Raw genomic sequence first — 22,174 nt, 5'->3', positions numbered from 1 at the left:
GGCAGCCACAGGGCCCCTGCTACTCTCTGGAAGAGTGGGGCAGAGGGTGAGTCTACCTTTCCCTTTACCACCCTCAGGGCCAGGCCCTGACAGGAGCCCAGGTGACTCGCACACAAGGAGGGTTTATTGGCTAGAGAGCAAACGCAGGCAGAAGTAAAAACACCAGATAAAAAGTGAGTGTGGAGAGGTGAAGACTGCGGCCGCTGGACTTGGCTTGAGCTGTGAGGGGTGGGAGGGGAGGATAGCACCGGAAGATGCTGCTCCGGGCCCAACACCAGCCCTGGCCAGGCTCTCCCCTCCCAGGGGCAGCGCCCAGTCCCCAGGGGCTGCCAGAGCCCTGTGTGCCTCGCCGCATTCCCCTGATGCAGCTTTTGGCAACTGAAAGGCAGGGCTCTCGCTGAGTGCACCTGGGGCTTCCTGAGCCCATCTGCGGCGGCCCCACCCTGGCCTAGGTGCTGAGTGCAGCTGCTGCAGACAGCCCCTCCCTCCTTAGTGGAGCCTGGAGGGTGGGGTGCTCGGGGATGCAGGCAGGGGCAGGGGCTCCAGAGCCACAGGTCAGAAGCAGGGCTGGGGGAGGGGTGGAGCCATTCAGCCTCAGGCACCCTCACAGCTAGGTGACTAGGGGCAGGGACAGAATGGGGTGAATTCTCCCCACTCTGAACAGCTGTGTCACCAACAAACAAGTTAAGTGGCAGGGCTGTGCCCATCCTCTCCTGCCTAGGCCAGAATGCGGGGGGATGGGGGCATCTGCCTAGCTGAGCAGTTCCAAGTAGGTGACAGGGACCTTGCCCTTCTTGTTGCCTCTCTCGCCAATGAGCCAGTCAGGGTCCATGCCAGGCAGGCTGTAGACAGTGATGAGCTGCAGAGATGGCAGTAGAGGACGGTCATGGCCTGGCCAAGGGTGGAACTGCCCCCAGGACTAAGTGGGGACAGAGCTGCCACCTCCCCATGGCCCGTGGCATGTGCTACACCTTCAGTGGCTGGCGCTCATCTCACTTGCTCCAGAGACCCAGCAGAGCAAGGACCCTTTCCTCAGAGCTGGATATGCTCTCTTTAACCTGCTGGTCCCCACTTTGCCAACAGGGGCCCTCCAGGCCCCATGTGCCTGATCCCAGCGCCCAGGCTGCTCCTCACCCAGCCCATTCCTGCCCCACCTTGTGGCACCGGGCCCACCTCATCAGCCAGCAGGGCCAGCTCACTGCTGTCGGCTGCCTCGTAGTCATAGAGCACCCGAGCTTTGCGGGTCCCACTGGCAGGGGGGGCCACCTCTTCCAGGCAGAGCGAGGCCTCCCCCGGAGGGGCCAGGCTGGCCACAGAGGGCACCACAGGCATAGTGGCCGCAGCAGTGGTGGGTGAGGTGCTGCTCAGGGGTGGAGAGGCGGGCTCTGTAGTGCCCACGAAGGTGCCTGGAAATCTGGAGAGGAGGGATACATCTTAGCAGGTGGGAGTCCCAGAAGGGACCCCGGAGGCAAACTCCCCTCCCCAGCCCCAGGAGCCCCACTCCAGCCCCGGCTACTCACATGGCACCCTGGGAGCTGGCAGCACAAAGGGAAAAGCAAAGCAAGGGAAGGATGAGATGGCCCCACCCCCTGGTCCCTGCCATCCTCCCCACCCAGGCATTCCCTAGAAACCCTCAGGGGCTCCAGGGGACTCGGCCGTCAGTAAGGCCAGCCACTCCACCCTCATACACATGAGATGCCCAGGCCCAGAGTGGGTTCTGGCAGAGCCCTCCAACCCGGCTTTGTGTCACAGGACTTGCCCAGAGGAGCTCATGCTGCCCATGGACAGGGTATGGGAGCCAGGGGGCCCCAGTGGGCTCAGCAGTGCTGGCCCCGCACCTGCCCAGCTGCTTCTGCAAGTCCAGCATGTGGCGGTAGCACTGTGCGTAGTAGGTTGTCTGAGACTTGACGAACTCGTGGAGGCAGCGCAGGTGGTTCACCTGCGGGGAAGAGGCCAGAGGCTGACTTCTAACCTGCCGCCCTCAGAACAAAAAATTCCGTCCCCATCCCCGTCCTCTACCAGACCTTGCTCCGGCATTCCAGGGTGCCCTGCCCCTGCGCCCACACCCTCCCCGGTGGGACTTGCTCTGTGAGGGCCATTCTGGGGCAGCCCTGCTGACCTTGTGGTTCAGGCACACCTGGTGCCTGCTGAGGGTTGGGCTTTAGTGAGGGTGGGCAGGGGGACTCACGTGAGTGCTACTGATTCCCTCCAGCAAGAGACGGGTCACTTCTGCTTGCCGGTCAAACTCTGTCTGGGCCACGCGGAGCTCCTGCTCGGCCTGGGCAGGGCAGGGCAGCCATGAGCACCCACACACCACCCACCAGCTTCCCCGCAGTCTTCTCCTGGAGCCTACCTGGGAGCCGCCTGTCCCTTTCCCCTGGGAACACGGAGAGCCTTCTGGGTCTATGCCTGACTTCACACCTGGAGCCCCAACCCCAGAGAAGCTAGAGCCCCACTCAGGACCCCACAGGCAGCTGCAGTGACAGACCCTTCCTCCATCACCCATCGGAGAAATCCACCCAGCAAGTGCATCCTGAGGGCCTACTGTGTGCTACAGGGTACTGTGGAGAAAACATTTCCCCACAGAGGGGAAACTGAGGCCCAGGGAGGGAAAGCAGTAACCCCTCCCCAGTGGGTGTGGGGCAGAGTGAGAAACAGATCAGACCCCACAGCAGCAAGTGTGCCTGCACCCCGCCACCCCTTCTTCCCCGAGCCCAGCCCCCCAGGCCCCAACTTACCTTGTCCACTTCATCATTCCAGAGCTGTGGAGACGGCAGCAGGAGTGGCCAGCAGGGGAGGGGAGAGGAGGACAGCTGGACCCTAGAGCCTGTGCCCTGCCCCAGCTCCCAGACTCAACTTCTGCCCCCCTGCCCCTCTGCCCCACCCTCCCAAACAGGAGCTGAGACTGGGCCGAGGCCCGGCATGGGAGCTGGGGGCTGGCGGTCCCAGTCCCTCTAACATGCCTCATGCAGGAGGGGAGCAGCCAGCAGGAGTCCTGCTTATATTTCTCCTACAGTGTCAGCCCCATTCTCTGAGTGGGGTCTCAAGAGAGACGGAGTGTCCCCACCCCATCCTGACTGCTGGCTCAGGCTGCTGGGCTGGGCGGCAGAACTGTGTGACCCTGGGCCAGTCACTGAAGCTTTCTGTCCTCTGGCAGAGAAAGGTGGCCTCGTGCCTGAGTCACACTGGGACTCAATGGCAAAAGAAAAACAGGGCAGTCTCCACCCTCTAGGATGTTTCTCCTTCCACTGGGCACAGGGAGGAGGCGGGAAGTGGCATCCAGACCCTGAAGAAGAAAGACGCTGCCCGGCCACGACCAGGAGACCCAGCGCTCCTGCCGCTTCCGGAGATCTGACCCGAGACAACAGCCTGAAATAGGGAATGCGGACCCAGGCCAGTGTGCGTGGCCCGCCCATGTGGCCCCCATGCTGCTTAGGAAGTCCCCGTCCAGGAGCACTGGAAGTTGCTGTGAGAGCCAACTAGGGTTGGCGGCCTGAGGGACAGTCACCCAGCCACAGAACGACGGCACGGAAGACATGAGGCAGCATGCTCACAAGAGAGGTGAGGATCTCACCTCCAGGGGCGGGAAGGAGAGAAAGTGGGCAGACAAGGTGTAGCAGTGGTGACAAGCATGAGGGAGAGGTGTGGCCTAGTCCCCAAACTACATAGGAAACACCAGACTTCCCAAGAAAGCTTAAAAACCAACAGACACCATGACATGCGAAGCCTCCACGATCCTGTCCTCCCCACCTCCTGCCCCAACTCCCCTGGGGGCCCTGCCTAAGCCTCAGGACAAGACATGCCCTGCTCCAGGACCTCTGGGCCTTAAGCACAGCCTCAGGCCCTCCCGCCCCCCAGGCGCTCTCCAGGCCTACAACGCCATCCCTGCCTCCTGTCTTTAGGGGTCTGTGAACTCCGGAAAGGCACGGCCAGGCCTCCTCCTCTATCCTCAGGGCCTCCCCAGGGCCTGGCATTCAGAGACAGCAGGAGGTGGAGGGGCCCTGGGGATGGGACAGCTGCCGCCCTGAGTTCTCCACACTACTCAGTGTGGCTGGCCCTGCCGCCAGCTCCAGCGTTTTGCAGAGGGAAACAAGTCCAGCTCCATGGCCACAGGGCACCGGGGCCAGGCCGTGGACAGAGGTGGGGGCTGCTGCCCCTCCCCAGTGTCTCAGGACTGACCTGATCACATGGCAGTGCCCCCGCCTTACCCAAGCTGGCTTCTAGCTCCTGTGCAGTCAGAGGCAGTGGCGTGGGACGTGGGGAGAGAGGAGGACGAGGGGTGGGGTGGGGGTGGGGTGCGCTTACCGCGGAGGCGCTGGCCGAGAGAATGTAATTACGAGGTCTAGTCTCCTGAAAGTCAGGCACCGTCTGGCAGGGAACAGAGTTCATGTGGGGAGGGGGTCACCCTGGGCCAGGGCCAGGGTCGAGGTCAGGAGGCTACCCCAGAGTCTTGCACAACGAGATGCCAAGAGGCCTGACCCCAGGGACAGGGGGATACAAACACAACACAAACCCCCTTCTCCCAACTCCAACCACCTGGAGATGAGGGGCCTAGGGACTTGGAGAGTCCAGACAAAGATCAAGTGGCTGCAGGCACTGGAGCTCAGGAGAGCAAATGCGGTGAGGAGATGGCCGAGGCTGCCTGAGCAAGTCACAGGCTGGGCTCTCCCCTGCCAGGGGCCACAGCCCCCTCCTCCCCAGACCAGTGGCACTCAGATGCCCCAGGGTCCCGCAAACACAGCCCACCCCCAACTGGGATGGCTTTTTCCATCCCAGAATCCGCACACCACATCTCTCGCTCCTGCATCAAGGGCCAGGCCCCTCCCGACAATGAGGGTGGACAGATGGATGCATGGGCAGACAGAGTGACAGGTATCCAACATTTGCAAAAAGCTGACTCACAGGCCCCAACGCCTGGCATCCCCCCTAAACCAGAGGCCCTGCACAGTAGAGGCTCTGGCGGGGAGACCAGCTGCTTGCAAAATGCCCCAAGGATGTGGGCTGGCCATGGCACCGTGGGTCCACGGGCAAGATGGGCAGACCGGAAGCAGCACAGCGCGTGGGACAGGTATACTCACATCTCCCTCACACTGAGCCAAGTTACCCAAAGCAGGACGGAAAGGAACAAAAACAAAGAGTTAGTGAGTCCACAGCGCAGGCAGGAGCAGGCCCCCCAGGCCCCAGTGGGAGGGGACACCAGGCGGTCGGGCGGAGGGAGGCACCGCAGCCTGCCCTCCTGAAGAGTCCTAACGTGTGCGTGCTTATGGGGACACAGCTGTGGAGCTTGAGTCCTCTGGAATGCTGTTCCTGGGGCTGCCCAAGTCCTAGCTCTGGAAAGGTGGCCTGGCCCAACCCCAGGATGTGAGGTTGTCCAGGCCCACCAGGTGAGGGAGAGGCCACACCACTGCAATGACAGGAAAGGCTCCTCTGGCCTGGCTGATGGAGAGAGTGTGTTCTGGCTGAGTTACTCCAGAGACGTTGTCTGGCCCTAAGTGACGGGGGAGACTGTCCTGTTCAGGTGCCTTAGAAGAGGTCATCCCAATAGGCACAGGTCACCCTAGCCAACCCCAAGATTGAAACAACTACACCCCTGCCTCTGATCTAGACCCCACACACTTGAGTGACCTGAGACGGTTCTCGCCAGGGGCAGTGCTGGCTCTGGGGCCACACTATGGGAGGGGAACGCAAGGTGCATGGGCAGCTGTGAGCCCAGGCTAGGCCTGGCCTCCCTCGGCTAATCAGCTGGCAGCCACAGGTAGCCATCTCCCTAGCAGGCCTGGGCCTGGGAGTTCCCTCTGCAAGGTGTGAGGCAGCCTTTAGGCCTGGCAGCCCCGAGCAACCTCTTGGGCCAGGAGGGTGTTCACCCTTGGGCCCAGCTCCTCCAATCCTGGCCTCGCCCTGGGCACACTGTCCCAGGCTGCGTCCCATTGACCCAGCCAGGCTGAACAGGCCTCAGTGAGCTGGGAGTGAAGAGGGCGCCAGATGGCCCAGGCCCTATCCAATCTCATGGGACCCCTCGGACACGGCCCTGAGCAAGCGGGCGGTCCAGCTCCCAGGTTTTCCACACCATCGTGGGGGCGCCTGAGCACAGGGACCCTGGGCCTGACGTTCAAGCAGCAAGTAGTAGAGTTAGTAAGAAGGTGCCATGCCCGGGCAGAGCCGGGGACAGAGCCGAGCATCTAGGAGGGCAGGGCAGGGCATGCAGGAGACTCCAGCTGCCTGGTGGGGTGGTGCACCCAGCTGGGGGCACTGCTGGTCCGCCCACACCGTAGATATCTCCCTGGGAACCAGAGCTCGGGGGCCACCAAGGCTCCCTTGAGGGCAGGGACAGAGAGGCTCGGCCCAGCAGCCCCCAGCCAGGCATCTCCAGCCAGGGAGAGGGGAGAGAGGTCATGCCAAATACCAGGTCCCTTCACGCCACCACCCCTTGGCTCCAGCCAGAGCCTGGGCCAGGAGGCCAGCGGGGAGCGGGGACACCTACCGTGGCTTTGGCTTCTGCAGCCTTGGCCTTCTTCAGCCTCGCTTTGCAGGCATCCAAGTCCAGACGCCGGTTTTGGAGGAGCCGCCTCTCCTTCTACAGGGCAGGGCATGGGGACAGTGAGACCCTGGGCTGCCCTGGGAGACACTGAGCCATGCATGGCAAGATTGGTGCCGGGGACTATCAAGTCAAGATAGGGAAACGGAGGCCCAGAGATAGGAGGTCACTCAGTCCAAAGGAGCCCTCTCTGGGGAGGCCTCAGGAGTTTTGTAGCCCCAGCACTGGAAGAGAGCCTGTGCTCAAAGGCTCTGAGGAGGGAACTGCCATGGTTACCAGGAAGCGGAATAGTCCCAGGGCCCTCACCGAGATGGTCTTCCAGTCCCCCTCCAGGAAGTTGCGCAAGGGTGTGAGGAAGCTGATGGAGGCCGTGTGGATAAAATCCCTCTCCGCGGCTCCCAGTTGCTTTTCAGCTTCTGCCACCTTGATCAGTGTCTTCCCTGAGAAAACAGAGTTGAAGCGTGAGGAAGAAGGTCAGGCTCAGGCTACTCTGATCTACAGGCAGCAGGAGAGGGCTCAGGAAGAGCTTGCTGAAGAGCAAGGGCCGGGGTGCTCAGTGCAGAATGCTTTGCCTGGGAAAAAGCAGAAGCAACCTACACTACACCATCAACTGGGGACTAACAAATAAACAATGGGACAGCCAAAATATGAAACACAATGCAGCCATTATAAAGATCGGGGTTAGACTTCCAGAATGTCAGAGAAAGAAGCTCAACAAATCCCCTCCCAAAAAAAGTAACAATAAAACTGGACACCACGCCAGGTGCGGTGGCTCACACCTATAATCCTAGCACTCTGGGAGGCCGAGACGGGAGGATCACTTGAGCTCGGCAGTTCCAGACCACCCTGGGCAACATAGGGAGACCTTATCTCTTTGAAAATAAAACAAATTGAAAGAAAACTGGACACAATCGTCAAAAACATCCATTTCTGGACTCTGCAAATTGACCAAGGCAAAAAACAAATTGAAAAGCATTTAATCAAGAAAAACTATTGGGCTGGATGCTGTGGCTCACACCTGTAATCTCAGCACTTTGGAAAACCAAGGTGGGCAGACTGCTTGAACCCAGCTGTTCAAGACCAGCCTGGGCAACATGGCAAAACCTTGTCTTTATAAAAAATAAACAGAAAATCATAAGAAAAATGAGCAGCGCCTCAGCACCTATGGGGCACTGTCAAGTGAACCAACATATGACTAACGAGAGTCCCAGAAGAGGAGGAGAAAATAAGGCAGAAAAAATATGTGAAGAAACAATAAGAGGCTGGGCGCGCTGGTTCACGCCTGTAATCCCAATACTTTGGGAGGCCCAGGCGGAAGGATCATTTGAACCCAGGAGTTTGAGGCTATAGTAGTAAGCTATGATTGCACCACTGCACTCCAGTCTGGGTGACACAGCAAGATCCTGTCTTTAAAAAAAAGAAAAGAATAAACATGGTTTGATTCATCACATACAAGAGAGCTAAAATAAGATGAATTGTCTTCTCATTAGAAACAATAGAAGCCAGACAGCAGTAAGATAATATATTCAAAGTAAAGAAAAAATTGTTCATCCAGGAATTCTATATATAGCAAAACAATCCTTCAAAAGTGAAGGCAAGGCCGGGCGCAGTGGCTCATGCCTGTAATTCTAGCACTTTGGGAGGCTAAAGTGGGTGGGTCACTTGAGGTCAGGAGTTCGAGACCAACCTGGACAACATGGCAAAACCTCGTCTCTACTAAAAATACAAAAATTAGCTGGGTGTGGTGGTGTGCATCTGTAATTCCAGCTACTTGGGAGACTGAGGCAGGAGAATTGCTTGAACCCAGGAGGCAGAGGTTGCAATGAGCCAACGTCACACCACTGTACTCCAGCCTGGGCAACAAGAGCAAGACTGTCTTAAAAAAAAAAAAAAAAAAGATACAGCCGGGTGCGGTGGCTCACACCTGTAATCCCAGCACTTTGGAAGGCTGAGGCAGGCGGATCACGAGGTCAGGAGTTCAAGACCAGCCTAACCAACTTGGTGAAACCTGTCTCTACTAAAAATACAAAAATTAGCCAGGCATGGTGGCAAGCACCTGTAATCCCAGCTACTCAGGAGGCTGAGGTAGGATAATCGCTTGAAATCGGGAGGTGGAGGTCGCAGTGAGCCAAGATCGCACCACTGCACTCCCGCCTGGGTGACAGAAAAAAAAAAAAAAAATCCAAAGATACACTTTAAATTTAAAGACATGAATGGGCTGAAAAAAGTACACAATATATGCAGTAACCACGAGAGAGTTAACGTGGCTATACTACTACCAGACAAAATAGACTTTAACACAAAATGGTACTAGAGACAAAGAGTAGTATTTTATAATAAAAGAGTCAATTCATCAGGAAGATGCACAAATATAAACATACAGACCTAAGACAGTTCCAAAATACATAAGGCAAACAGTTCCAAAATACATAAGGCAAACACTGACAAAGAGAGAAATAAGACAATTCAACAGTAATAGTTGGAAACTTGAATACTCTGCTCTTTTTTTTTTTTGGTCTCGCTCTGTCTCCCAGGCTGGAGTGCAGTGGCGCGCTCTTGGCTCGCTGCAACCTACGCCTCCCGGGTTCCAGCAATTCTTCTGCCTCAGCCTCCCAAGTAGCTGGGACTATAGGCGCGCACCAGCATGCCCAGCTAATTTTTTTGTATTTTTAGTAGAGACAGGGTTTCACCATGTTGGCCAGGCTGGTCTTGAACTCCTGACCTCAGGTGATCCAACCACTTTGACCTCCCAAAGTGGCGGGATTACAGGTGTGAGCCACCATGCCCAGCCTCAATAGTCTACTCTTGATAATGAATAGGACAAGACAAAATCAGCAAGGACATACAAGCCTTGAACACTATTAACCGATGTGGCCTCGCTGACACCTATATAGCACTGCACCCTCAACAGCATAATATCACATCTTCTCAAGTGAACCTAGGACATTCCCCAGATAGACCATATACTAGGTCATGAAACAAGTCTCAATAAATTTAAAAGGATTAAAACAATAAAAATATGAGGCTGGGTGTGCTGGCTCATGCCTGTAATCCCAGCACTTTGGGAGGCTAAGGCAGGCAGATCACTTGAGATCAGGAGTTTGAGACCAGCCTGGCCAACATGGTGAGACCCCCATCTCTATTAAAAATACAAAAAATACGCTGGGTGTGATGGCTCACACCTGTAATCCCAGCACTCTGGGAGGCCAAGGCGGGTGGATCACGAGGTCAGGAGATCGACTATCCTGGCTAACACGGTGAAACCCCGTCTCCACTGAAAAAAAAAAAAAAATTAGCCTGGCATGGTGGCAGGTGCCTGTAGTCCCAGCTACTTGGGAGGCTGAGGCAGGAGAATGGCGCGAACACGAGAGGCGGAGGTTGCAGTGAGCCGAGATCGTGCCACTGCACTCCAGCCTGGGCGACAGAGCGAGATTCTGTCTCAAACAAAAAAAAAACACACAAAAAAATTAGCTGGGTGTGATTATAGGTGCGTGATGGTGCGTGCCTGTAATCTCAGCTACTCAGAAGGCTGAGAGGCTGAGGTGGAGGATCCCTTGAACCTGGGAAGTGGAGCTTGCAGTGAGCCCAGATGGCACCATTGCACTCCAGCCTGGGCGACAGAGCGAGACTCCATCTCAAAATAATAATAATACTAAAATAAAAATAAAAATAAAAAACATGTTCATACATTCTCTGATCGCAGTGGAATTAAGTTAAAAGCAACAATAGAAGAAAACCCAGAAAATCCACAAATATCTGAAAATGAAACAACACACTACTGACAGGAATAAAAAAATCATACAGCTACTTTGGAAAACAGTTTGGCAACTTCTTAAAAAGTTAAATTAAATTGGCTGGGCGCAGTGGCTAACGCCTGTAATCCCAGCACTTTGGGAGGCCAAGGCGGGCGGATCACAAGGTCAGGAGTTCAAGACCAGCCTGGCCAACATGGTGAGACCCCCGTCTCTACTAAAAACACAAAAAATTAGCTGGGCATGGTGGCGGGTGCCTGTAATCCCAGCGACTTGGAAGGCTGAGGCAGGAGAATTGCTTGAACCCAGGAGGCGGAGGTTGCAGTGAGCCAAGATTGCGCCACTGCACTCCAGCCTAGGTGACAGAGAGAGACTCCGTCTCAAAAAAAAAAAAAAGAGTTAAGTTAAATTTACCTGAGGCCAGGCACAGTGGCTATACCTGTAATCCCAGCACTTTGGGAGGCCGAGGCAGGTGGATCACGAGGTCAGGAGTTCAAGACCAGCCTGGCCAAGATGGTCAAACCTCATCTCTACTAAAAATACAAAAAATTAGCCAAGCGTGGTGGCAGGCGCCTGTAGTCCAGCTACTCGGGAGGCTGAGGCAGGAGAATGGCATGAACCCGGGAGGAGGAGCTTGCAGTGAGTCGAGATTGCGCCACTGCACTCCAGCCTGGGTGACACAGCGAGACTCCATCTCAAAAAAAAAAAAAAAAATTATGTTAGGTAAAAGCAGCTAAATGCAAGAAACAACATGTCATATGATTCCATTTATATAAAATGTTCAGAAAAGATGAACTTATAGAGACCGAAAACACGTTAGTGGTTGGCTGGCTGGAGGTGAAAATGGGGCTTGACAATAGACATGAAGGACTTTTGGGGTGTGATGGAAATGTTCTTTAAATTAGACTGTGGGCCGGGCACGGTGGCACACTCCTGTAATCCCAGCACTCTGGGAGGCCAATGTGGGAGGTCACTTCAGCTTAGGAGTTTGAGATCAGCCTGGGCAACATAGCGAGATCCCCATCTCTACAGAAAAATATAAAAATTAGAAGGGCATGGTGGTGGACACCTGTAATCCCAGCTAATCAGGAGGCTGAGGTGGAAGGATGCCTTCAGCCCAAAAGGCAGAGGTTGCAGTGAGCTGAGATTGCACCACTGCAATCCAGCCTGGGGGACAGAGCCAGACCCTGTCTCAAAAAAGGTAACAGAAAATAAAAAAATAAATAAGTTTGGCTGGGCGCAGTTGCTCACACCTGTTATCCCAGCACTTTGGGAGGCTGAGGCGGGTGGATCACCGGAGGTCAGGAGATCGAGACCTGCCTGGATAACATGGTGAAACCCGGTCTCTGCTAAAAATACAAAAATTAGCTGGGAGTGGTGGTGGGCGTGTGTAATCCTAGCTCCTTGGGTAGCTGAGGGAGGACCCGGGATGCTTGAACCCAGGAGGCAGAGGTTGCAGTGAGCTGAGATTGCGCCACCGCACTCCAGCCTGGGTCACAGAGTGAGACTCTGCCTCAAAAAAAAAAAAAAAAAAAAGTTAGATTGTGGAGATGTTTGTACAACTCTGTAAATTTACTAAAAATCATTGAATTATACACTTAAACACATTTTATAATATATAGCTTATACTTGGATAAAATTTTAAAATGAAAAAAAAAAAGATGGATATGGTTCTATAAATGCTTCAGTGAAAAGGTACCTGTAATATGATGTCAAGTTAAAAAGTCAGGTTCCAGCCGGGTGCGGTGGCTCATGCCTGTAATCCCAGCACTTTGGGAGGCCATGGCGGGCAGATCACTTGAGGTCAGGAGTTGGAAACCAGCCTGGCCAACATGGTAAAACACCGTCTCTACTAAAAATACAAAAAAGTTAGCCAGGTGTGCTGGTGGGCACATGGAATCCCAGCTACTTGGGAGGCTGAGGCAGGAGAATTGCTTGAACCCAGGAGGCGGAGGTTGCAGTGAGCTGAGATTGCGCCACTGCACTCCAGCCTGGACAACAGAGCAAAACTCCATCTCCAAAAAAAAAAAAAAAAAATGTCAGGTTCCCAGATAGCACACGATATGATTCCATTAAAAAATACACACAAATAGGCCAGGTGCGGTGGCTCACACCTGTAATCCCAGCACTTTGGGAGGCTGAGGCAGGCGGATCACTTGAGGTCAGGAGTTTGAGAACAGCCTGGTCAACATGGTGAAACCCTGCCTCTACTAAAAACACAAAAATTAGCTGGGTGTGGTGGCAGGCTCCTGTAGTCCCAGCTACTCGGGAGGCTGAGGCAGGAGAATCACTTGAACCTGGGAGGCGGGCGCGTTGCAGTGAGCTGAGATCGCGCCACCGCACTCCAGCCTGGGTGATGGAGTGAAACTGTGTCTCAAAAAAAAAAAAAATAGGCCGGGCGCGGTGGCTCACGCCTGTAATCCCAGCAGTTTTCGAGGTATAGGCGGGCAGATCACGAGGTCAGGAGATCGAGACCATCCTGGCTAACATGGTGAAACCTCGTCTCTACTAAAAAATACAAAAAAAATTAGCCAGGCGTGGTGGCGGGCGCCTGTAGTCCCAGCTACTTGGGAGGCTGAGGCAGGAGAATGGCGGGAACCCGGGAGGTGGAGCTTGCAGTGAGCCGAGATCACGCCACTGCACTCCAGCCTGGGCGACAGAGCAAGACTCCATCTCAAAAAAAAAACAAAAACAAAAAACACACACACACAAACCAAAACTGGTTAAGAGAAGATTCCATTTTTTACTCTTTTTTTCTGCATAGAGTTTTTACATTTAGAATGAATTCAGGTATTATTTGTATAATTATTTTTTTAAGTAAAAAAAAGGAAGGGAGGGAGGGAGAATCAGAGCTAAAGACCATGACCCCTAGTCCCTGGCTGTGAGGCCTGCTCACCATAGGGGGTGGTTGGCCCCAGCTCACTGGCCGCGTCTGCCATGTACTGAGCCAGCAGCTCCCCGTTGGTGACCCTTGAGGGGACCTTCCTGTCCAGCTTCTCATACAGGAACTCCTCCACTCGGGCACCTGTGGGGAGACAGCAGCCAAAGCCACAGGGCTCCTTAGTTCAAGCCCAAAAATGAAACAGAAACAGACCCAGACCCGGCCCTGCCCACAGGTGCACCTGGCCTGCTGACTTCCAGAATACTCTCTTGCTCATGCCCAACCCTGAGACTGTTGTGATTGACCCAGCACTATACAGAGGAGGAAGCCAGGGCCCGTCCACTTCTCCCTTATTAATATGATTACAGACCATAATACATGCTTGCACAATTCTCTGCTCCTGGCACCCAAAAGTTATCTGGCCCCTCAATGAGCCACAGAGCAGACTTCCAGGCAGACACACAGCACGACCCGGAGCCACCCTCCTTTCCCCGGAAGTCCTGCAGGTCGCTTCTGCTTGACCTTGGGGGCCTGCCTGGGTGTGCTCCGGGCAGTCCCTTCATCTCTGGGCCTTGCTGACCTCTTGAAAGTGACCAGGTTGGGCCGGACACAGTGGCTCCTGCCTATAATCCCGGCACTTTGGGAGGCCAAGGCGGGTGGATCATTTGAGGTCAGGAGTTCAAGACCAGCCTGGCCAACATGGTGAAACCCCTTCTCTACTAAAAATACAAAAATTAGCTGGACGTGGTGGCATGTGCCTGTAGTCCCAGCTACTCAGGAGGCTGAGGCAGGAGAATCGCTTGAACCCAGGAGGCAAGGGTTGCAGTGAGCCAAGATTGCACCATTGCACTCCAGAATGGGTGACAGAGCAAGACTCCACCTCAAAAAAAAAAAAAAAAAAAAAAAAACACAGAGTGACCAACCAGGTGTGTGTTTTGCCTGCCTCTTCTCCCATGTGCGTTTTAGCTTCCAGGCATTTTAACTCTTCTGTGCAAAACTCAGTATTTCCACTGCCCTGGAGTGTCTGGCAGCCCAACACAGAGTCCCCCATTTTCTTTTAACTGTCCCTCTTCAACAGCCTTGAGCCCAAGAGTCTAGCTGAAACCCCGGCTGCAGCCCCGCCCCACCTATGCCACAACAGGGCCAGGCCTCCTACTGTATCCCTGCCCCACGACTACATCCCTCCCTGGGCCCACCAACACACACTCACTGGGGTTGGGCTGCAGCAGCACCTCTGTCTGCCTCAAGATCTTCTCTGTCCAGTTCTTGGTGCTGTCTGCCCGGGCCAGAAGGTTTTCAAAGTGGGCATCAAGCTCAGTCTTCTCAGCCTGGCCAAATTTCTCCTCCGTGAACTACGCAGAAGGGAAGGCCAAGGGGTGGGGAGGGGGAGAGCTCAGAAGGAGGTGGGGGAGTGGTGGGGAAAGGGAGGACTGCCCCTCCCCACCAGCAGGAACCCAGGCAGGCCCCAGGGTCAAGGAACCAGCCCTGAGGGTGATACTGTGTGACCTGGCAGGGCCTCACTGTTTTCCCCTTTGTGAAATGAGGTGGCTGGGCCAGAGTGTGGGAATCACAGCTTCTTTTGGAAATCCAATGAAAGCTACACTCTCTCCCCACAAAAATGCACCTTCATACACAATCTGGCACACAGCTTAGTGCGGTGAGGAACCCTGGGGAGGCCAGCCCTAGGGTCCTTTGAGCCTGACTCTGAAGGAGAGGACTTGGTAGAAAGTACTCGGGACAAACAGGGCAGGGAGTAGGGTCTGGGGTTATCAGGGGGCTCCATGGGCAGCTGGGAGCTGCTAGGGAGAGGGTGCCAGAGGAGGGAGGGGAAGAACCCAGGGTCGGGGTTCAGAAGGACCTGATTCAAGTCTTAGTTCTGCCACTGTCAAGATGTGTGACTTTGGGCAAGGGGCTCTGCCTCTCTGAGCATTGGTTTCCTGAGCTGAAAAAAGGGAATAATAGCACCTCCCCCATAGGTTATGAGGATGAAAGAGGAAAGATGTGGGTTACACATAAAGGCTGGGTCGGCTACAGTGCTGCTGCCCCACGTAAGGCACCGGTGCTATGAGCTGATGGGTGCAGAGACGTCTGGGAAGGAAGGGGAATGCAGGGAGGGAGGATGGCCAAACGGTTGGCTTTGGCCACCTGGTAGGGTAGATGGAAACACTGCCAGCCTATCAGAGCCAGCGGCTGGGCACACCCAGGGCCCAGATGTTGCATGGGTCCCCATCAAAGCTGGTAGAAGCCGTGGGGGCTACCTAGGAATAACCAGAAACTGGTCCAAGTCCTGGCCCCTCTGATCTAAGAGGGCCCTGGAACACATGTCCCCATTTTCCAAACAGGGACACCAAGGCCTTCTCTAGCTAAGGGAAAGGGCTTGCCCAAGGTCACAGCCAGGGTGAAGACCTGCAGGGGTAAGATAAGGAACAACAAACACTGTTGGCCAGCCCTGTCCTAAGGGTTTCCTCATGACCTCATCAACCTCTAATGCAAGGAGGGCTGTTTCCCATTTCACAGATGCTGCCACTGAGGCTGAGCAAGGGGCAGGGCCATGCAGGAGTCGGTCAGCCATGAATCATCCCTGGCTGCAGTTGGCTCCAGCTGCGGCGGGGGGTGGCGGGCTGGGCGGCCACCAGGAGCTCAGCAGCCATCAATTATGTAGCAGAGCTTGGGTTTCTCCCTGCAGGGCTGGGAGGGCCCAGCTGCCAGGGGTATGGCCTCAGCTCCTGCCTGGGGCCAGCTGCTCCTGGCCTCCCTCCCCCACCCTGGCTGGCTCTGCCTCCTCTTCCTCATCACACTCCCCAAAATGAGACCTTCCAGAGCAGAGGCTCAGATTTCCTCGTGGCTCTATTACCTCACCCAGTCCTTTGAGGGGGGTGGCGTTCACCCCATTTCCCAAATGAGGAAACCAAGGCTCGAAGAGGCAAAGTCTCCCTTCTGGACCTGAGAGCCCCTGCCTGGAGAATGCAGATAACAGGATCTAGCTCATTGGCTATTTGGCCAGCACACAGTATGGGGCTGATACATGTTAGCTAGTATTATTATCACCATCATTAATGAAAAGCCTTGGCTAAGTGCAGTGGCTCATGCCTATAATCCCAGCACTTTGGAAGGCCGATGTGGGCGGATGGATTGAGCCCAGGAGTTCAAGACCAGCCTGGGCAACAGTAAGACCTCATCTCTACAAAAAAAAAAAAAAAAAAAAAAAAAAAAAAAAGCCCGGCATGGTGGCTTATGCCTATAATCCCAGCACTTTGGGAGGCCAAGGCAGGCGGATCACGAGGTCAGGAGATCGAGACCATCCTGGCTAGCAAGGTGAAACCCCTTCTCTACTAAAAATACAAAAAATTAACCAGGCGTGGTGGCGGGCACGTGTAGACCCAGTAACTCGGGAGGCTGAGGCAGGAGAATGGCATGAACCTGGGAGGTGGAGCTTGCATTGAGCATCGCACCACTGCACTCCAGCCTGGGCCACAGAGGGCGACTCAGTCTCAAAAAAAAAAAAAAAAAAAAAAAATTAGCTGGGCGTGGTGGCACCCACCTGTAGTCCCAGCTACTCCAGGGGCTGAGGTGGGAGCCCAGGAGGCGGAGGTTGCAATGAGCCAAGATCATGTCACTGCACTCCAGCCTGGGTGACAGACCAAGAACCTGCCTTAAAAAAAGAAAGACTTTGGGAGGCCGAGGCGGGCGGATCACGAGGTCAGGAGATCAAGACCATCCTGGCTAACACGGTGAAACCCCATCTCTACTAAAAATACAAAAAATTAGCCAGGCGTGGTGGCAGGCGCCTGTAGTCCCAGCTACTCGGGAGGCTGAGCCAGGAGAATGGCATCAACCTGGGAGGTGGAGCTTGCAGTGAGCCGAGATCACGCCACTGCACTCCAGCCTGGGTGACAGAGCGAGACTCCATCTCAAAAAAAAAAAAAAGACAGCAAGGAAGCCGGGCATGGTGGCTCACGCCTGTAATCCCAGCACTTTGGGAGGCCAAGGCAGGTGAATCACGTGAGGTCAGGAGTTCGAGACCAGCCTGGCTAACATGGTAAAACCCCATCTCTACTAAAAATACAAGAATTAGCATGACGTGGTGGTGGGCGCCTGTAATCCCACCTACTCGGGAGGCTGAGGCAGGAGAATTGCTTGAACCGGGGAGGCGGAGGCTGCAGTGAGCTGAGACTGCGCCAGCCTGCGTGACAGACTGACTCCGTCTCAAAAAAAAAAAAAAAAAGGCCAGGCATGGTGGCTCATGCCTGTAATATCAGCACTTTGGGAGGCCGAGGCAGGAGGATCACTTGAGCCCAGGAGTTTGAGACCAGCCTGGCCAACGTGGTGAAACCCTGTCTCTACTAAGTACAAAAAAAAAATTAGCCAGGAGTGGTGGCAGGTGCCTATAATCCCAGTTACTCGGGAGGCTGAGGCAGGAGAATCACTTGAACCCGAAAGGTGGAGGTTGCAGTGAGCCGAGATTGTGCCACTGCACTCCAGCCTCGGCGACAGGATGAGACCCTGTCTCAAAAAAAAAAAAAAGGAAGGAAAGAAGAAAGGAGAGAGGGAGGAAGGGAGGAAGGGAGGAAGGGAGGAAGGCAGGCAGGAAGGCAGGAAGGCAGGAAGGCAGGCAGGCAGGCAGGCAGGCAGGCAGGCAGGCAGGCAGGCCGGCCTCCCTCACATCCCTCCTCAGCTCTCAGGAGCTACCCTGATGGTACCAAGGGCATCACCCTAAATGTGCACCTCAACACCTCCCCTCCTTACCAAGGTTCAGAGCAGCACTCCCCACCCCGCCCTCCCTTACAGGCCACATCTGCCCAGGTGAGAAGTTCTACCAGGCTTTCCCAAACTAGAGGGCATCCATCCCATGTCCACTGCAGTCTGCCCAGCTCCATGATGACGATGCCACCACCTCTCTGGACTTTATAAGTATTACTTCTACCACTACTATTACTATTACTGCAATTACTACTAATAGTATTAGTACTATCACTCCTCCTGCCCTCTCCCACCCCCACTGGCATCTTGTCCAAATCTGCCTTAGGTTTTCTTGCCTCGGTGCCCTTATCTGGGCTGCTCCTGCCACTTGGACCAACATCACGAGCCCCTCCCTACTTTCTGAGCACAGTTCAGGGGCCCTCCATGCAGGAGACCATCCCAGAATGACCCATACAAAAGGGATCCTGCCCTCTGGATCCTCATCTCAGGGCCAAGGCCTTGTTCCTTGCTGGATCGGGGAGGCTCTTAAAGTTGTTTCTTGTACCTGCAGGGACTGGGAGGTTCTTGAGCCCATCACATGTATTGATCATAAAGAACCCCTCTCCCATCCCTCCTGACTGTCTCTCATCGAGGCCAGCTTGGTCTCAGGCGGAGCCCCTCTGTGGCCTCTCCTGCCAGGTCACATTTCAGGCCTCTCTATCCCCTGGCCTGCCACTCTGCCCCAATCCTGTCAAGAGGAAGGGGTTTGGTGCTGGAGTCCGAGGCTGCTCCCAGGAAAATGGCAGCAGTGGGGTGGGCGTGCAGAGCAGAGAAAGCCTCTATTTATAAAGCTCTCAGCTCCCTCCCTCCCACCCCGAGGCTGGGGCCTGACTGCTGGCTCCCACTCCAGTAACAGTGACCCTGTGGGGCAGCTCCCACCAAGCGGAGCCACACCTAGGCCCTGCTCTGCCTAGGTCCTGAGAGCCCTGGCCAGGTCAGGCAGCAAGGCCCCAGCCCTAGCAGGGAACTGGCAGATCAGGTTCTTCCCAGATGTGGGAGATAGTGTGGTTGCCATACCAACAGCAGAGTGGGTTCCCCCCTCCCAGATGGACTGGGGCCGTCCAATCCGAGGGGCTCTGGGATCCTGGCATCTCCACTAGGGCTGGGGCTGCCCACCAGATTTGGAACACATTAAGCAGTGAATTCTCGCTGGGATGCTAATCCTCAGCGGGACACAGCACCTTCTAGTAAACATGACTACATGGGTTGCTGGCTGGGTGTGGGCTCCTGGGGAGGGGAGTGCCCAGGTTGGGGGTGGGGAGAGAACTGTACTCAACAGAAACAACAACGATGACAACGACAAAGACAAGACTACAGGACCTGCTCCCAGAACCCTGGGATGGGCCAGCCCCGGGCCTGCGGAATCCCACTGAATCCCATAACCACAGTGTTACACCAGATTTACAGAAGGGGAGGGCGGGGCTCTGAGAGAAGTGACTTGTCCAAGGTCACATGCTGCACAGGTGCAATATTAACCACGTTGACACCAATAATGAGCTTGCCTTTGGTGAGCACACATATGCAGAGTCCCACAGAATCCTCACATCTGTCCTGGGAGGCAGGAATACTGATCCCATTTTTCAGACTGAGAAACTGAGGCCCAGTGAGATGAAGGCCCCTCCCCCAAGGTCACAGGAGGGCACATTCCCACCCACACCTGACCCTAGGTCTTCCCATGATGTTGAGTTGCCTGTTTCTCTCTGCCCCTCAACGGATAGGACTTCTTCCAATCTCAGCATCGTGGGCCTGGACAGCTTCCCAGCCAGACCCCAGCCCTCTCCCCATCCCCCAGGCCTAGGGACGAAGGAAACAGACCTCCCGTGGAGCAGAAAAGAAACAACTCCTGGCTTCCGGCCTGACTATCCAAACGTGTGAAATGGCCATGAGGGACTCATGGCACCAGCCGCCCATTGCACAGGTGCGGAGACTGAGGCTCGGAGAAGGGGTTGTGGTGGACGCATGAGTCCCTGGGCCTGGGACCCAGGTCGCTAAATGCCCCGCCAGGCGCTAGTCACTGCTGGACAAGGGCAGGGAGGTAGCACCCAGCCGGTGCCTCCTCCCCTCCTCAGCCAGGCAGGCGCCAGGGGAGCAGGGTAACCCAACTAGCCCAAAGGGTGGGCACCGGTGCCTCGCCCCAGGCAGCAGGGCCAAGGCCCGGCTCGGGCCGCACGGGCTCTTTCCCTCTTCCGGTCAGCAAGGGCTCAGAGGGGCAGAGGTGTGCCCGCGGCGGGGACGAGGGCAGCAGCCCGGGAGGGCTTTCCCGCGTCCCCAGGCGTCTGCCGCAGGGTGCTCCCCGCCCGCCTCACATCCGGGCCCCCGGCGCACGGCGCGACGCCAGGCCTCACCTGCACGGCCCGGGTGAAGAAGATGCCCGCGTCCGACGCCAGCTTCTTCATGTTGAAGTCCATGGCGCGCCCGCACGGCCGCCGCGCACGGCCCGAGCGCAGCCGGCAGCCCCCGGCCCAGCCGCCGCCGCCAACCGCACCCCGCCCACCTGCTGCGGGGCACCAGCCCTCCGCGCACCCGCCTGCCCGCCCGCCGCAGCCGCCGAGCCAGCCCGAGCGCGCAGGGCGGGGCGCGGAGGCCGCGGGGCGGAGCTAGAGGGGCGGGGGCGGAGCTGGCGGTGCTGGGGCGGGACGGGACGGCAGTGGGGCGGAGCTAGAGGGGTGAGGGCAGGGCGGGGGCCGGGCTGGTTGGCGGAAGCCGGGGGGAGTCGGAGGGGGCGGGACTGGCGGGACAGGGGCGGAGCGAGAGAGCAGTGGGGCGGAGCTACATGGGTGGGGGCGAGGCCTTGGCGCGGCCAGAGCCGGGGTTGGTCGGGGGAGCAGGTTGTGCTGGGCAGGGCTCGCTGCTGGGCAGTGCTCGCTGCTGCCCCCATGCGCCTGCCGCCGCCGCTTGGGCCGGCCTCTTTTTTTCCTTTTACTAAAATTATTAAAACTGGAACACATGTGCTCTTAGATGATTGCACGTACACACCATAATTACATATTATTTGCCATCTTACCAATGCTTTTCAAAAGTTTTAATTGATAAATATATATTTACGGCCTACAAGGTGATGAAATTGTGGAATGATGAAATCAAGTTAATTGACATATCCATCACCTCACCTACTTTTTTTGTGGTTAGAACATTTCAAATGTACTCTTTTAGCAATTTTGAAATATGCAATACTTTTTGTTTTTGTAGACAGAGTCTTGCTCTGTCGCCCAGGCTGGAGTGCAGTGGCGCGATCTCGGCTCACTGCAGCCTCCACCTGCCGAGCTCAAGCGATTCTCCTGCTTCATTCAGCCTCCCGAGTAGCTGGGACTACAGGCGCCCACCAACATGCCCCGCTAATTTTTTGTACTTTAGGAGAGACAAGGTTTTGCCATGTTGCCCAGGGTGGTCTTGAACTCCTGATCTCAGGCAATCTGCCTGCCTCAGTCTCCCGAAGTCACTAAGTGACTGAGTAGTCACCAATATGTGCAACAGATCTCTAAAATTGGCCTCTGTTGCTTTCTCCTCCCACCACCCAGGCCTGCTGCCTCTCCCCTGTTTGTGCCTCTTCATCTCCGCTCTTTATTCACACCCCCTCCCTCCCATTCCCATTTCTTCCACTCTGTTTCCCTTGGGTTTCCTCCCGTTACTCCTCCTCTCTGACCTCTCCTCCTCTCTTCTGCCCTGACCTTGGTGACTGAGCCGGAGTCAGGCTTGGGACTTGCCCTCCACCGCTGGAACAGCTGTTTGTCAGCCTGGGAGGCCCTGTGGCTTCCCCAAATTGGAGGAGGGTTGGGGTGGCGGTCACGGGAAGGGAGGGGGTTCTGGAGCTGGGGCCTGGAGCCCCCTGTGTGGTGAGAGGAGGAGATCAAAGGTTGGGTGATTGTCAGGGTGGAGAGAATGAGCTGCCCTGGGAGCACAGATGTGTGATAACCTTGAAACCAGCTCCTCACAGCCCCAGGCAAGGAGATGACCTACAGGTGCTCCTGACCCCAAATGCCTTCCCTTGGGGCTCAGATAGAGGCTTTGTACTGGTCTTCACCTCTCCTTGCTGTCTACCTCTAGGTTTCCTCTTTTTTTTTTTTTTCTTTTTGAGATGGAGTCTCGCTCTTTCACCCAGGCTGGAATGCAGTGGCACCATCTCAGCTCACTGCAGCCACCGCCTCCTGGGGTCTAAGCGATTCTCCTGCCTCACCCTCCAGAGTAGCTGGGATTACAGGCATGTGCCACCACGCCCGGCTGATTTTTGTATTTTTAGTAGAGACGGGGTTTCACCATGTTGGTCAG

General features: G+C 55.7%; 1 protein-coding gene across 6 annotated transcripts; it reads right to left on the bottom strand.

Moving 5' to 3' along the window:
• Positions 1 to 102: 102 nt before the first annotated feature.
• SH3GLB2 (SH3 domain containing GRB2 like, endophilin B2) lies at positions 103 to 20,477 on the bottom strand. Of its 6 annotated transcripts, XM_034929244.4 has the most exons (13): positions 20,254 to 20,477; positions 14,379 to 14,520; positions 13,184 to 13,312; positions 6,842 to 6,975; positions 6,482 to 6,574; positions 5,079 to 5,090; positions 4,306 to 4,368; positions 2,739 to 2,762; positions 2,189 to 2,278; positions 1,839 to 1,939; positions 1,521 to 1,535; positions 1,174 to 1,414; positions 103 to 859 (listed from the first exon to the last, which is right to left on the bottom strand). In XM_034929244.4, exons 1-13 carry the CDS (start codon positions 20,314 to 20,316, stop codon positions 752 to 754), a joined length of 1,215 nt encoding a protein of 404 aa, XP_034785135.1. In that variant the 5' UTR covers positions 20,317 to 20,477; the 3' UTR covers positions 103 to 751. The 6 variants fall into 6 exon arrangements, with proteins under 6 accessions (XP_034785135.1, XP_034785137.1, XP_034785136.1 ...); XM_034929246.3 differs by lacking the exon at positions 1,521 to 1,535 and having other exon boundaries at positions 20,254 to 20,421; XM_034929245.3 differs by lacking the exon at positions 5,079 to 5,090 and having other exon boundaries at positions 20,254 to 20,420.
• Positions 20,478 to 22,174: the final 1,697 nt, after the last annotated feature.

Source organism: Pan paniscus, chromosome 11, assembly GCF_029289425.2.
Source record: "Pan paniscus chromosome 11, NHGRI_mPanPan1-v2.0_pri, whole genome shotgun sequence".
Classification (NCBI taxonomy): Eukaryota; Metazoa; Chordata; class Mammalia; order Primates; family Hominidae; genus Pan; species Pan paniscus.
Note: the sequence above shows the minus strand (reverse complement) of the source record. Positions and strands in the feature narration are given on the sequence as shown.